The sequence below is a fragment of the Stegostoma tigrinum genome, chromosome 4 (genome assembly GCF_030684315.1).
Source record: "Stegostoma tigrinum isolate sSteTig4 chromosome 4, sSteTig4.hap1, whole genome shotgun sequence".
NCBI classification, from domain to species: Eukaryota; Metazoa; Chordata; class Chondrichthyes; order Orectolobiformes; family Stegostomatidae; genus Stegostoma; species Stegostoma tigrinum.
In genome coordinates this window covers 4,215,339-4,230,652 of record NC_081357.1, presented here as the reverse complement: position 1 = coordinate 4,230,652, position 15,314 = coordinate 4,215,339, and the positions used below count along the sequence as shown (strand labels likewise).

General features: G+C 41.7%; 1 protein-coding gene across 1 annotated transcript in view; it reads left to right on the top strand.

Moving 5' to 3' along the window:
* Positions 1-1,797: 1,797 nt before the first annotated feature.
* Positions 1,798-15,314, top strand: part of fbxo28 (F-box protein 28) — a 45,019-nt gene continuing 31,502 nt past the window's right edge. The window contains exons 1-2 of the mRNA XM_048531211.1: positions 1,798-2,023; positions 8,422-8,531. Of these exons, the coding sequence (XP_048387168.1) occupies positions 1,817-2,023; positions 8,422-8,531 (317 nt within the window). The 5' untranslated portion in view covers positions 1,798-1,816. The remainder of the gene's footprint in view (positions 2,024-8,421; positions 8,532-15,314) is intronic.

Genomic DNA, 15,314 nt, shown 5'->3' with positions numbered 1-15,314 from the left:
AGAAGCGATCACAAAACTAGCACGTGCTATCTAAGACAACAAGGTGTAGAGCTGGATGAACACAGCAGGCCAAGCAGCATCAGAGGATGCTATCTAAGGTGAATTTCTGCATTACATCTTGTTCATAGTGCACACTGGTGCAACAGAATGAGAGTGGTGGAGAGTAGATGCTTGTGGATGTGGTGCCAATCAAGTGGCTGTTTTGTCCTAGGTGTTGTGAAAATTCTTGAGTGTTGTTGGAGCTGCATTAATCAATGCAAATAGGAAATAATCCATCATATTCCTGACTAGTGTCTTGTAGATGGTGGGCAGGCTTTGAGGAGTCAGGTGGTGCAGAATTCTGAGCCACTGATCTGCGCTTGTATGCACTGTATTTATAAGACTAGTCCAGTACAGTTTCTGGTTAATTGTAAGTGCGGTATATTCCCCACTCTACCATTATCATCAAGCCAAGAGATCAACCCTGGTTTAATGAAGACTGAAGGTGAACGTGCCAAGATCAATACCATACATACCTAAAAATGAGGTGTAAACCTTTGTGAATCTACAAAACAGGACTTCTTGCATGCCAAACAGCAAGCAATAGGCAGAATAAAGCAATTCCACAACTAACAGATCAGACCTAAGCTCTGCAGTACTGCCACATCCAGTTATAAATGATGGTAGAAAATTAAACAATTTACTGGAGAAGGAGGTTCCACAAATATCCCCATCCACAGTGATGGAGGGAAACCAATGCATCAGTGCAAAAGGCTGAAGCATTTGCTTCAGCAAGAAGTGTTGACTGGATGATGCATGTTGGCCTCCTTCGGTGATCCTCAGCACCACAAATGTCAGTCTTTGCCCAATTCAATTCAGTCCACATGATATCATGAAACAGTTGGAGGCACTGGATACTGTAAAGGCAATGAGCCTTGAAGCATTCCAGCAATAATGCTCCAGAACTTGCCACACCTCAGTTCTGCAGGATTCTCTCCAATCTGGGGGATTTTCAGTTCTAGAAGATCCTGTCCATTCTGGAGGGTTCTTTCAGTTCTGGGAAATTCTCCTTGATCTGGAGGATTTTCTTTGAAGTGTGGAAGGTTCACCTTTTTATGAATGATTCTTCTTCTTATGGAAGGTTCTCTCAGTCCTGCGGACTGGATAGTAGATTTTCTTCCCAAAAGGGCGTTTTTGAACCAGATGGATTTTTCCAAAATGTGGAGCTGAATGAACACAGCAGGCCAAACAGCATCATGGGAGCAGGAAAGCTGATGTTTTGGGCCTGAAATCTGATGAAGGGTCTAGGCCGGAAACATCTGCTTTTGTGCTCCTCAGATGCTGCTTGGCCTGCTGTGTTCATCCAGCTCCACACTTTGTTATCTCAGATTTTCCAGCATCTGCAGTTCCCATTATCTCTGGGTTTTTCCAACAATAGTTAAATTGGTTGTCATTAGACATTTAATTCCAGATTCTTATTGAATTCATCTGCCATGGTGAAATTTGAACCCAGAGCTCCACAATGTTTTGAAGAAGGGTCACTCCTCCACAGATGCTGCTGAGCTTTTCCAGCAACTTCGTTTTAGTTCCTTATTTACAGCATTCGCAGTTCTTTTGGTTTTATCAATAACACCACTTTGCCATCGCCTTTCTCTTGCTTTAGTGAATTCTCCTTGCCCTGGAGGAATTTGGTTGTTCTAGATGAATCTCCCTGATCTGGAAGGTTCACCCATTGGTCAATTTTCCCGCCGACAATATGCGCATGCGGCTGTCCTTCGTCCGCGCGGACGTGGTAACGTCAGAGTGTGCGTGGTCACGTCACGTCCGGTTTGTGAAGATGGCGGAGATGAGCGGAACAGCCGCTGGGGCTGAACCCGGGCCCGCGGGAGATTCGGGGCCTGAGCCTCTCACCGGCACAGAGTTTAACACAAATCCCGGGACAGAGCAACTGCATCAGAATAATCCCCTGCTCAACCTCCCGATCGTCGCCATCGACTCTATCCTCGGGTTAATGTCGTACGATGAGATCAGCGGCCTGAGAATGGTGAGCAAAGTCATCGAGCAAAATAACATCGGTCATCCCATAGCAGGAAAATATCAGTCAACTCATACCAGTCAAACAGCATTCGGAAAATAAAACCATTCAACTAACATCAGGCCAAAAAAAAACTCCTGTTTCCTAGTCAGTTACCATTAGTGCACTATCATTAGTCACATAACTTCAACCAAGTACCATAAGTCGACTATCGTCAGTCAAATGCATAATATGATCAAGCATGGCTTTATAAGACGGAAATTATGCCAGACGAATTTTGCGGCGATCAATTGAAGAGGTAACAAACAGGCAGTAGAGAATATAATGAAGTTTGGATTTTCAGATTGTATTTGATATGGTGGAATGTGTTAGGTGACTTAATAAGATGAGTCCATTGTGTTGGGTGTAGTTATTAGTATGGATAGAGGACTGGCTAACTAAAAGAAAATAGAGAACAGTGATAAGGGGAACATGCTCAGGATGAAAGCATGTAACTAGTGGAGTGTTATAGGCATGAATTCTGGGGCCTCATTTGTTTACAACATATTAAAAGCTTGGATGAGGAAGTGTATGTACTGTAGCCACATTTGAAGATGACACAAACAGGTAGGACAAGTGGTGAGAATGACACAAAGACTGTGCAGACAGATGTAGACAGGTTAAGCGAATGGGTAAAAATTTGGCAGATGGAATATAATGTGGATTATGTATTTAGCAAATAGGATAGAGGAGCTGAATATTATTTAAATGAAAATTATTTAAATAATATCAATGTTATTGATAAAACCAAAAGAACTGCGAATGCTGTAAATTATTTAAAGCCAGAAACTACAGAATAGAGGGATTTGGGAGTAGATCATAGAATCCCTACAGTGTGGAAACAGCCCCTTTGGCCCAACAAGTCCACACCAAACCTCAAAGCATCACACCCAGACCCATCGCCCTATAACCCACCTAATCCGGGCATCCCTGAACACTTGAGGCAATTTAGCATAGCCAATCCATCTACACATCTTTGGACTGTGGGAGGAAACCCACGCAGACACAGGGAGAATGTGTAAACTCCACACAGTCACCCGAATTGAACCTGGGTTCCTGGTGTTATGAGGCAGCAGTGCTAGGCACTGAGCCACTGTGCCACCCTGATTTGGGGCATGTTGATAATTGTTGATTTGACTTGTTCATAAATCTCAAAATACTAATGTCTAAGTTCAGCTAATAAGGAAGGCACATGGAATGTTGGCATTAATTTCAAATGAAATCTTGTAAAAGGTAGGAAAGCTTTGCTAAAATTGTACAAGGCACTGGTCAGACCACAACTGGAATAGTGTAAACTGTTTTGGGCTCCATATCTAAACAAAGAAAAGTTGTATCAAAGGCCATCCGGAGAATGTTCACAAAGCTGATCCTGGGAGGGACTTTCTTATCGGGAGAGGTCCAGTTGGTTAGGTCTATACTCGTTGGAATTTAGAAGCATGAGAGGTGACCCTATTGAAATGCAGAAGATTTGATGGAGAAGTTATCTTACCTTGTAGGGGGAGTCAAGGACCAGAGAGTATAGTGTAAGATTAAGGGCTGTCCAATGAACACACATGAGAAATTTAATCTTTTCAGTTGGGAGTGAATCTGTGGAATTATTGACCGCAGTAAGGGAATCCAAGATTATGGGGATAAGACAGAAAAGTGGAGTTGAGAACAATCAAATACCCTATGATCTCATGAATGGTGGAGGAAAATTGATGACCTGAATGCTCTGCTTCTGCCCTATGCTTGTTGTCTTAAAGAGCATCAGTCAAACTACGTCAGTCAAGTCATTATCAGACATCAGTCACACAGTGTGACTTAAACAACATAAGTCAGATAATATCAATCAACTCATGTCAGTCATCTAACATTAGTTCACTAACCTCATTCAAATAACATCAATCGGATAAAGCCAACCAAATAACATCAGGCCTCCAGTGGCTGTCAAATAATATCATGGACAAGTTATACAACAGAGAAAAGACCTTTTGCCCTTAGAGTTTGCACCAACCTATCTGCCCCCACCACATTTTCCAACACTTTGCTCACATCCTTGAATGTTATTACACAAAGTGCTCGTCCCAGTACTTTTTAAAGGAATGAGATTTCCAACCTCGACTATACTCTTAGGTAGTGCATTCTATTTTCCCATCCAGCTCTGGGTGAAAAGTGTTTTCTTCAAATCAGCTGTAAACATTCTGCCCCTTACCTTAAAATTGTGCCTCCTCATTATTGACTGTTTAATTAAGGGGAATAACTGCTTGGAATCCACCCTATGCCCATCAAAATCTCATACACCTCAGTCAATTCCTCTCTCAGCCTTTTCTGTTCTGAAGAAAACAATCCGAGTCTATCCAGCGTCTCTTCAAAGCTGAAATGCTCCATCTCACGCAACATCTTAGTGAATCTTCTCCAGTGGAATCGCACCGTAACTATAGTGAGATGACTAGAAATGCATGCAGTACTCCATCTGTGCCCCAACCAAATGTCCATACAGCTCCAACGTCAGCTCCCTGCTTTTACAGTCTGTGCCGTAACTGATAAAGGCAGCTGTCGTAACCGCTCTATTAACTTGTCCTGCCAATCTATATCAGCCAAGTAAAAAATTAGGTGGGACAATATGTGGTGCTGAGAACATAAGTTTCCAAAGAGATCTGGACATATTGAGTGGACATGTTTAATGTAGGACAGTGCAATATCATATACTTTGGTAGGAAGATCCAAAGACAGGCAACTTGGAGAGAGAGTCCAAAAAAGTGCAGCACACAGATCTGGTTGTTCTTGTGCATGAGCATAGATTATAGAACAGTACAGTACAAGAATTGGCCCTTCAACACACCATGTCTATGCAAACCATGATACCATCTAAGCTAATCCCATTTGCCTCTATATAGTCCATATCCCTCTATTCCTTATCTGATCACCTTTGTCTAAGTGTCTCTTAGAAACATAAAAAGTTAGCATGCAGCAAATAATTAAGAAAGCAGATGAAATTTTGGCCTTCATCATTAGGAAGTGGAAGTTTAAAAATAGGGAAGCCTTGTTACGATTGTACAGGCTGTGAAACTGCACCAGGAGTACTGTGTATAGCTTTGGCCCCTGTGTTCAGAAAAATAAGGGGTGATCTTCATGAAATATTCTGAGGGGCTTGACAGGGTAGATGTTGAGAAGATGCTTCCACTAGTGGGAAAATCTTGAACTAGGGACTACGGCTACAGCATTCAAAAAAAGGGAATAAAGGCCAAATTTTCTTTCCCATTTGCCCGTTGTTGATGCAACTGCATGTTAAACTTTTGTGCTTACATCTGAAATAGGAACAGGAGTAGGCCATTCTGCCTCTCATTCTTCTAAACTCCAGTGAGTAGAATCCCAGCCTGTTTAGCTTTTGTTCATACAACAATCCCTCCATACTAGGGATTATCCTAGTAAACCTTCTCTGAACAGCCTCTGATGAAATGAAATGATATCTTTGCATAACTAATGGGATCAAAACTGGTTACAGTGCTCTAGAAGTGGTCTCACCAGCACTTTATACAGTTGCAATAAGACTTCCTTACTCTTATACTTCAACCCCCTTGAGATAAAGTTCAGTCGATATCTCAGAGATAGTAGGAACTGCCAATGCTGGAGTCTGAGATAACAAGGTGTCGAGCTGGATGAACACAGCAGGCCAGGCAGCATCAGAGGAGCAGGAAAGCTGATGTTTTGGGTCTGGACCCTTCTTCAGAAAACCAATATCTCTCGGTAATGTGTAATACAATTTACCTTATCACTTTTTTTGATATCTGCAAATTTGGCTGCAGTACATTGGCTTCCTTCGTCCAGATCACTGACATACATTGTAAACACTTGCAGTTTTACACTGATGCTTATGGAACTCTGCTGGTTACAGGTTGCCAACTTGAAAAGAAACCCCTTAACCCCACTCACGGTGTCCTGCTCATTAGCCAGTTCTCTATCTATGCCAATACTTAACCTTTTGTGAGATACCTTGTCAAATACCGTGTCCGATTGGACACATCCTACTTTTTCACCTCTTCACTCTGGTTGAGACTTCCTTGAAAATCTGTAATGAATTAGTCAGACGCAATTTCACTTTCGTGAATAAAAACCAAAAGAACTGCGGATGCTGTAAATCAGGAGCAAAAACAAAGTTACTGGAAAAGCTCAGCATGCCTGGCAGCATCTGTGGAGAAGAAAACAGAGTTAATGTTTTGGGTCCGGTGACCAGTTCTAAGGAAGGGTCACCGGACCCAAAACATTAACTCTGTTTTCTCCTCCACAGATGCTGCCAGATCTGCTGAGCTTTTTCAGCAGCTTTGTTTTTGTTCACATTTGTGAAGCCATGCCAACTTTGCTTGCTTATATTATGACTTTCTAAATGTTCTGCTATTGCTTCCTTGAATAATGATTCCAATATTTTTCCAACAATAGATGTTAGGCTAATGGATCCATGGTTATCTCCTTCTAGCCTCCCTCCCTTTTTGCATAGGGGTGTCACATTAGCAGTAACTTGTACTTCTCCAGAATGCAAGGATGTTTGGAAAATTACTACCAATGTACCCGCTATCTCTCCAACTTCTTTCTTTGGAATTCTAGGATGCAAGCCATCTGGGCCAGGGACTTATCTGCCTTTAGCCCCATTAGTTTGCCCAATACTGCTTCTCTAATGATGGTATTTAATTCCTCCCCTGTATTCTTTAGTATTAATGGGGTGTTTGAGATATTTTTTGTTGTAAAGACTGATACAGAATATCTATTTAATTCCTCTGCCATTTCCTCGTTACCCATAGCTATCTTCCCAGATTCATTTTTAAAAGGTCTATGTTACCTTTGACCCCTCTTCTTTTTTAAATGTTTAAAGAATTTCTTACCTCATCCCACCTCCCTTCCCCAACCCCCTCATCCCCACCTCCCTTCCCCAACCCCCTCATCCCCACCTCCCTTCCCCAACCCCCTCATCCCCACCTCCCTTCCCCAACCCCCTCATCCCCACCTCCCTTCCCCAACCCCCTCATCCCCACCTCCCTTCCCCAACCCCCTCATCCCCACCTCCCTTCCCCAACCCCCTCATCCCCACCTCCCTTCCCCAACCCCCTCATCCCCACCTCCTTGACCTGTCCGCCTTCTCTACCACCTATATGCTCCTGCCACCACTGCCTACCTGAACTCACTTATCACCATCCCACCTACCTTCCCCAGCCCCACTCCCCCTATTTATTTAAGAGCCCCCACCCCCATTTCTGAAGAAGTGTCCTGACCTGAAATGCCAACTTTTCTGCTCCTCTGATATTGCCTGGCTTGCTGTGATCCTCCACCTTCACACTATGTTACCTTATCATTAGTATATTCCTTGCTAGTTTGCTCTCATAGTTTTATTTTCTCTCTCTTTGTTATCTTTTTAGTCCCCGTTTGCTGAACTCTGAATTTATCCCAATCTTCGGGGCTGTCACTGACTTTAGTCTCCATACATGGTTTTTCTTTCAACATAATACTTTCCTTCACTTCTTTATTTAGCTATGGTTGGTTTATCTCTCTTTCAGAATCTTTCCTCCTTGCTGGGATTTACTTTTGCTGTGAGAACAAGATCCCTCTATGCTTCCCTTTATTGGAGTATCTCTCCATTTAAATTTAAACTCACTTAAAACAGACATAAAAGAATTGTGGAGAGTTGCAAATGTCTGGAATTCTCTACCAAGAAGTTGGGGAGGCTAAATCACTAAAGTACTTCAAGAGAAGTAAGATGGATTTTTGAAATATTGTGGAGTTGAGGCATGGGACAGGTCAGCCATGATCTTAGAGAATGGCAGAGTAAGCTTAAGGGGCTGAATGGTCTGTTTCTGCTCCATATGTTCTGAACCAACATCAATAAAGTAATGTCTGTGGAGTAAGGTCAATCAATGAACATCACAAATTAATATCTATCAATCAATTAATATGAATTAGTTAGAATTAAATAACACTAATAAACTGATATCAAGGACTTCAATTAATATCACTGTCAATAAATATTGTCAGTTAATCAATGTCAATTAACAAAGGTCAATCAATGTCAACGTCAGGCAATGCATGTTGAGCAATTACTATCAATCCATTAACACCAGTATCAATCCATGACTGTCAACAATCCATGAACATCAGTAATGCTGAGGATTGGCAATAGGGCAGCGAGAAGGGAAATAACACTCCAGAATGACAGAGAGAGACTGGAATAACATACTGGGAATCGTAATCAACTGCAAATAAGTGACATTCCGTGCATCTTGGGAGTGAAAGTCATGCCCCAAGATTTGGGCAAGTGTACGGTATCTACTGCCTGTGTTTGTTTCCTAACTGTCTGATGATGTCATTGGGGATCTCAGTTACATGCATCTTTTCCATAGGTGTGCAAACGGATGGATGCTGTTTGTCAGCGGATGCTGAACCAGGGCTTTCTGAAAGTTGAGCGGTATCACAGTTTGTGTCAGAAACAGGTTAAAGCACAGCTACCACGGTGAGTAACTGGGAATAGGAGTGGCATGGTTGTACCATATTGTCTTCACAGCTTTGTAGCGTGTAGGACTTCGGATTAACATCAGATGTGAAAGGGAAGATGATTTCCACTAATTCTTGTCCTCCATAAAAAGCAGGTATACTGAAGACTACAGTAAATGTTCACTCGATTAGTCACTTGCATATGTGGATTGTGCTAAGATGAGAGGTTGCATAAATTGGATCTATATTTTGTGGTGTTTATAAGAAATATGCAGAGTTCTGGGGAAATTGGCACAGTAGACATTGAAAGCTTGTTCCTCCTGACTGGGAAATCTAGAATACAAATGCACAGTCTCAGGCTAAACAATTGATCATTTACAGACAAGGCTGAAGAATTTACAACAATCTTCAGATGGAAGAGTCTTGTGAATGATCCATCTCAGCTTCTTCTTGAGGTCCTCAACATCATATGCCAGTCTTCAGTGAATTTGACTCATTCTGTGAGACATGAATAAAAGACTGAAGGCAGTTGATACTGCAAAGGCTATACCATTGACAGCATTCTGGGAATACCGTTGACTAAATGTGCTCTACAACTTGTCACATTTCTTGTCAAGCTGTTGCAGTACAGCTATAACAATGGCATTTACCCAAAAAAGTGGAAAATTGCTCAGGTTCTATCAAGTTGCACTTGCTTAGCAATAACCAGCTCAATGTTGCTTGGTTCAAACACCGACAAAAGAACTGAATTTCAGAGGTGAGGCGAGAGTGCTTTACATCATGACTGCTTTTATCTGAGTGTGGCATCAAGTAGCTCTAGCAAATCTAAAGGAGGGAACGATTCTGTTGGTTGAAGTCACAGCTAGCATAAAGGAAGATAGTTGTAGTTATTAGGGGTCAGTCGGCTTACCCCCAGGACATCTCAGTTCTGAAGGGTCGTGTCCGAGGTCTGATCAAAACTGAGTCTCATCATTCGATGACATTACCATTTCTGAACCTTTCCACGATCATATCCTGGGAATTACCATTGACCAGGAGCGAAACTGGACCAGTCATATAAATATCAAGAATACAAGAGGAAGCGGGAGGCAATGGCCTAATGGTATTATCACTGGACTGTTAATCCAGAGACCCAGGTAACGTTCTGGGGACCTGGGTTCGAATCCCGTTATGCCAGATGGTGGGATTTGAATTCAGTGGAATATTTGGAGTCTAATGACAATCATGAATCCATTGTCGATTGTTGGAAAAGCACACCTCGTTCACTACTGTCCTCTAGGGAAGGAAACTGCAATCCTTACCTGGTTTAGCCTACATGTGACTCCAGACCCACAGCAATGTGGTTGACTCTGAACTGCCCTCTGGATAATTAGGGATGGACAATAAATGCTGCCTGGTCAGTGATACCCTCATCCCACTAATGAATTAAGGAAAAAAATTTAAAAGGCTATGAATCCTGCCGTGAATAAGTCACAAGTCAAGAGGAATGATGGAAGCAGATCTTGATGACTGTATTGCCTACCTTCTGCAAGAGTCAAGGACATCTCTTTGGGGCTGGAGGGGAACTTTGTCTGGGAGGAGAGGATTTCAATTGGCATCATCCACGTTGGTGCTAACCACGTTGATAGAACCAGAAAGAAGGTTGTGACAAAGGATTTTGGACAGCTAGGATCTAAACTAAAATGCAAAACTTCCAAGATAAAAATCTCAGGGTTGCTACCTCAGCCAAGGACAAATTGACATCAAGTGCAAGTAAAGTAAATGAGTGCCTTAAAGAGTGGTGTGACAGGAATGTGTTTCAGTTCATAGAAAACTGAGTGTAGTACTGGGATAGAATGGAGCTGGTCCGCTGGGCTGGGCTTCACTTACACAATACTTTCATCAGCATCTGAGTGAATTGAGTAACTCAAGCTGCAGAGAAGGCTTTAAACTAATTAGAAGGGGAAGGGTTGCAGAGTGGGAATACTTAATCTTACAAAGCAACAGGATATTGTGGTATTGCAGGATAACTATTTTGATAGTGATGCCCAGAATGGGACAGGTTACACAAGTTTTTTAAAAAAGCAGCAAATGGGGAAAATGGTAACAAGGGAAGTTGAATGACCGTTAAATGTGTGGGGGTTCGGAACAAAATAAATTAATTAGCGGCTCAGATCGTGGTTAATGAGTATGTTCTCATAGCCATTTTGGCGACATGGTTACTTGGAGATTGAAGATGGGACATAGGTTTTCAGGAGTTTGTCACTCTTCCATAGGACAGGCAGGAAAGAAAGGGTTTTGGGTAGATTGTTGGTGCGGGGCAGAAAAACACAAAAGCAAGAAATTACCTAGGATCAGTTGATGCTTCATACAGGTGAAAGTGTTTAAAAAAAGGAAGAAGACACCTATAGGAGTAGTCTATAGTTAGACAGAATAAATCAGGAGGTAGTAAGGGCATGTTAAAGAGGATATGTTAATCATGCCTGACTTTAATCTTTATGCAGTTGGGAAAATCAAATTGGCAAAGGTAATGATAAGGAAGAATTTATAGAGTGCATACCATCATTTTCTTTGGATCCAATCGGGATCAGGCTGTTTTGGATCTGGGAATGTGTATTGAGGCATGTTTATTGTATTAAATCAAAGTAAAAGAACTAGAAAACAGTGCTTGTAATATGGTGGCAATTATCATTTAGTTTGAGAGTCAGAAACTTGGATTGGAAATGACTGTGTGCTTAACTTTAATACAGGTAAGTTCATAAGGATAAGGGCAGAATTTCACTGGGAGAAAAGTTCAGCGTCACAGACCATTTAGAAACAATGGCAAACGTTTAAGTAAATAGTTCATTACTCAAAGATGTGTCCCAACTGAAGCTGATGATTCTGGGAAGGGGATAAACTAACCGTGGTTAGCCAGGGAAGTTAACAATAGTATCAAATTGAGACAAAAAATACACTATGTGGCAGAGATTAATGGTACACCAGAGGATTGGCAAAATTTTAAAAGCTAACAAAAGATTATCAATAATGAGGGAGAAAATAAACAATGAGGGCAAGCTGTTGAGTAATTTAAGAACAGGCAGTAAGAGCTTCTTTAATTATATAAAAAATAAGAGCTACTACGGGAACACACGTACATTAGAAATTGAGGCTGGTGAAATAAAGGTAGGTATCCAGAAAATGGCAGAAGAGTTGAACAAATTCTTTACAACCGTTATCACAGTAAAGGACACACAGCATTCCAAAAACTCTAAGTAATTAAGGGACTCACCTTGTGGATGGGAGGAAAAACTAAATACAATAACCATCACCAGAGGAAAAGTAGTTGGAAAACTAATAGGGCTAAAGGCCAGTGGACCCTTAGACATAATGGCTTCATTCTAGGATGTTAAAGAAAGTGGCTACAGTGATAGAGGACGCACTGGTAGCCATCTGCCAAGAATCCTTAAAATCTGAAAAGGTGCTAAAGGATTAGAAATCATCGAAAATAACACATTTATTCAGAAAAGAGGGACACAAAAAACCAATAACAGCAAACCAGTTAGCTGAGCGTTTGACATTGGAAAAGGGTAATAGGATGAGAGCCCATGGACTTGGTGATAGTTTATTAGCATGGATTGAGGATTGGCTAACATAGAAGACAGCGTGGCTTAAAGGGGGCATTTTCACGATGACAGTCTGTAACTAGTGGAGTCCCATAGGGATTAGTGATGTACTATCAGCAAGTTCACAGATGACCCACAAATAGATGGGAAGGCAAGTATTGAGGATGACACACAGTTTACAGAAGGACATAAACAGAATGGGAAAAACTTGGCAGATGGAAAATAACGTGCTTAACAGGAAAGATGTGGGGAGCTTGTCTCACCTTGTTGGAGAATCTAGGACCAGAGGGCAACATCTCAAACAGTCGGCAGTTGAAGACAGAGATAAGGAATTTCTTATCTCAGAGTTTGTTATTCTTAACGACCCAATCTCAACAGCCCTCTATGGTAATGTGTCTTCAAGTATATTTAAGACTGAAACAGACAGATTTTTAAGTGCTGTAATGAGGTCAGGATCTAAGTGGCCCTGGTGGAACCCAAACTGGGCATCACTGAGCGGGTTATTGCTGAGCAGATGCTGCTTGAATAGCACTGTTGATTAAACCTTCTATCACTTTACTGAAGATTGACAGTAGACTGGGTGGTAATTGGTTGGGGTTGGATTCGTCCAGCTTTTTGTGTATAGGACATACCTGAGCAATTTTTTTACATTGTCAGATAGATGCCAGTATTATAGCTGTAGTGGGGTTCTGAGGAAGTGTCACCGGACCCGAAACGATAACTCTGTTTTCTCCTTCACAGCACCTGCCAGACCTGATGAGCTTTTCCAGCAACTTTGTTTTTGTTCCTGATTTACAGCATCTGCAGTTCTTTTGGGTTTTTTTTATAGCTGTAGTGGAATGGCTTGGTCAGGGGAACGGCACATTGTGGAGCGCAAGTCTTTGGTACTAAGGCTAGAATGTTGTCAGGGCCCATAGCCTTTGCAGTATCCAGTATCTCCAGCCATTTCTTAACATCAGTGAATCAAATTAGCTGAAGACTGGCACCTGCGATGCTGGGGACCACTGGACAAGCCAAGGTGGGTCATCATCTCAGCACTTCTGGCCATCAATTGTTGCAAATCCTTCAACTTTATCTTTTGAAGTGATGTGCTAGGCTCTTCCATTTTTGATGTTGGGGACATCTGTAGAGCCTCCCTCTCCAGTGAGTTGTTGAATTGTCCACTACCATTCAGAACTGATTGTGACAGGACTGCAGAACTTAGATCTGATCTGTTTGCTTAGGATCGCATAGCTCGGTCAGTCGCTTGTTGCTGTTGTGGAGAATGACCAGGAGAGGTAGGGAATTCTTCAAGAAGTTTAACTTTTATTTGCAAACAAAAGCTGTGACAATCAGAAAATGGTTTTCTGACCGTCCCCGATCCTCAGGGCTTGTTATCTTTTATACCTTTTCAGTTATCATGCTCTTTCTCAGGTTATCAGAGTAATCAATTGTGTTAATTAGCGATATCTCTCCAAACTATTCATCTGCTGAATCATCTCTGCTCCAATTATTTGTCAACTGTTAACCAGTGTTATCTCTCCAAGCTACTTGTCTGCTGAATCATCTCTGCTACAATTATTTCTCAACTTATTAGAGTATGATTATTTTCTGCCGCAATGGTCTCCCACTCCGCACCTAATCTATTACGGTAGGTCATCATGGCCTTCAGTATTTGAGATTACATATCACATGATGGTGCTGTCCTAATCACACTGTGCTACCATTGTTCCAGTGCACCTGGTACCGCCTAATGCAGGACTATCTAATACTACCTAATCTATTACATTATGTCATTATGGCCCTCAGCCAGTTTACCTTTATGTGATTTGACTTGACTTACCTACTCTTTACTGTCTTCCATTCATATACACTTAATTTGTTCTACTTAATTTGTTCTATGTAGCCTTATGTCATTATGTTACTGCTTTGTATGTTCCATTTTATTTTCCATACTGCTTAGTTGTTTGACATGCCAGTAGTCCTATTGGTAGCTTCACCAGGTTGACACCACACTTTCAGGTACAATGAAAATCATCTTTGCAAAGAAATCAGGGATCAGGATGATTAAACTGGTTAATTAGATGACCTACAGTATGGAAACAGGCCCTTCAGCCCAACAAGTCCACACCGCCCCTTGAGGCATCTCATCCAGGCCCATCCCCCTATAACCCACACATCCCTGAACACTACGGGCAATTTAGCATGGCCGATCCACCTAGCCTGCACATCTTTGGACTGTGGGAGGAAACCGGAGCACCCAGAGGAAACCCACACAGACACAGGGAGAATGTGCAAACTCCACACAGACAGTCACCCGAGGCTGGAATCGAACCCGGGTCCCTGGTGTTGTGAGGCAGCAGTGCTAACCACTGAGCCACCGTGCTGCTTCAAACACACCATCTAATTTATTCATAGCCACTAAAATGTCATGATCCTATGGGCATCTGCTCCTGCTAACATTCCTGGTGATTACTGTATTCCATGGCCTTTTTAAACTACACTTTGCCTTCTGTCTCTTTCCTAATTGTTACTGTTTGCTCTCCCCTGTCCTTTCAATAGTTCATGATCTCTTCATAAAGGCATGTTCTACTGCACTTTCTTTCTTTCCTTCTATTTTGTACTTCACGTTCCCCATCCATTTCCTAAACCTCCTGGCCCTCATGCTGCACATTGTTATATTTTATGGTGGTTTTCACTACTCCATTTATAACAGTTGCATTTCTCCATTGACATGACCCTTCAAGTAAATATTTGACTTAAGAACCCACTTTTAGTGGTTCCTCTTTGAAACTAATAGCCTCCATGTGATCATCAGAACTTCATTCAAACAGAACCAATTGCAGTCCATTCCCAAGCTGTGTACTGATCACTTATTACTGAGGGGATCTTCAGAATTTCTACACAAAAAACGAACTGAAACGGACTATATCTTCTGGCCATTTACAACAAATCCTCAGCATTAACAGTCCAAGCTACTGCAGACAATAATTTATAGTTTAGCTGATCTGCCAAAGTTGAATGAACAATTTCATCTTTTCACATCCTACTCCTAAAAGGCCTTCCTGCTGTCAGATTCAAAACCTTTACATTCAAATTTGAGCGTACATCTCTATAATCATCATTATTAAATATCTCCCATTATCAGTGAGAAGATTTATCAGTGTTCCAAGCCTGGTCCACACCCACTTTTCCATACTGTACACGATTATTTTCTTTTGAATATATTATTATTGACT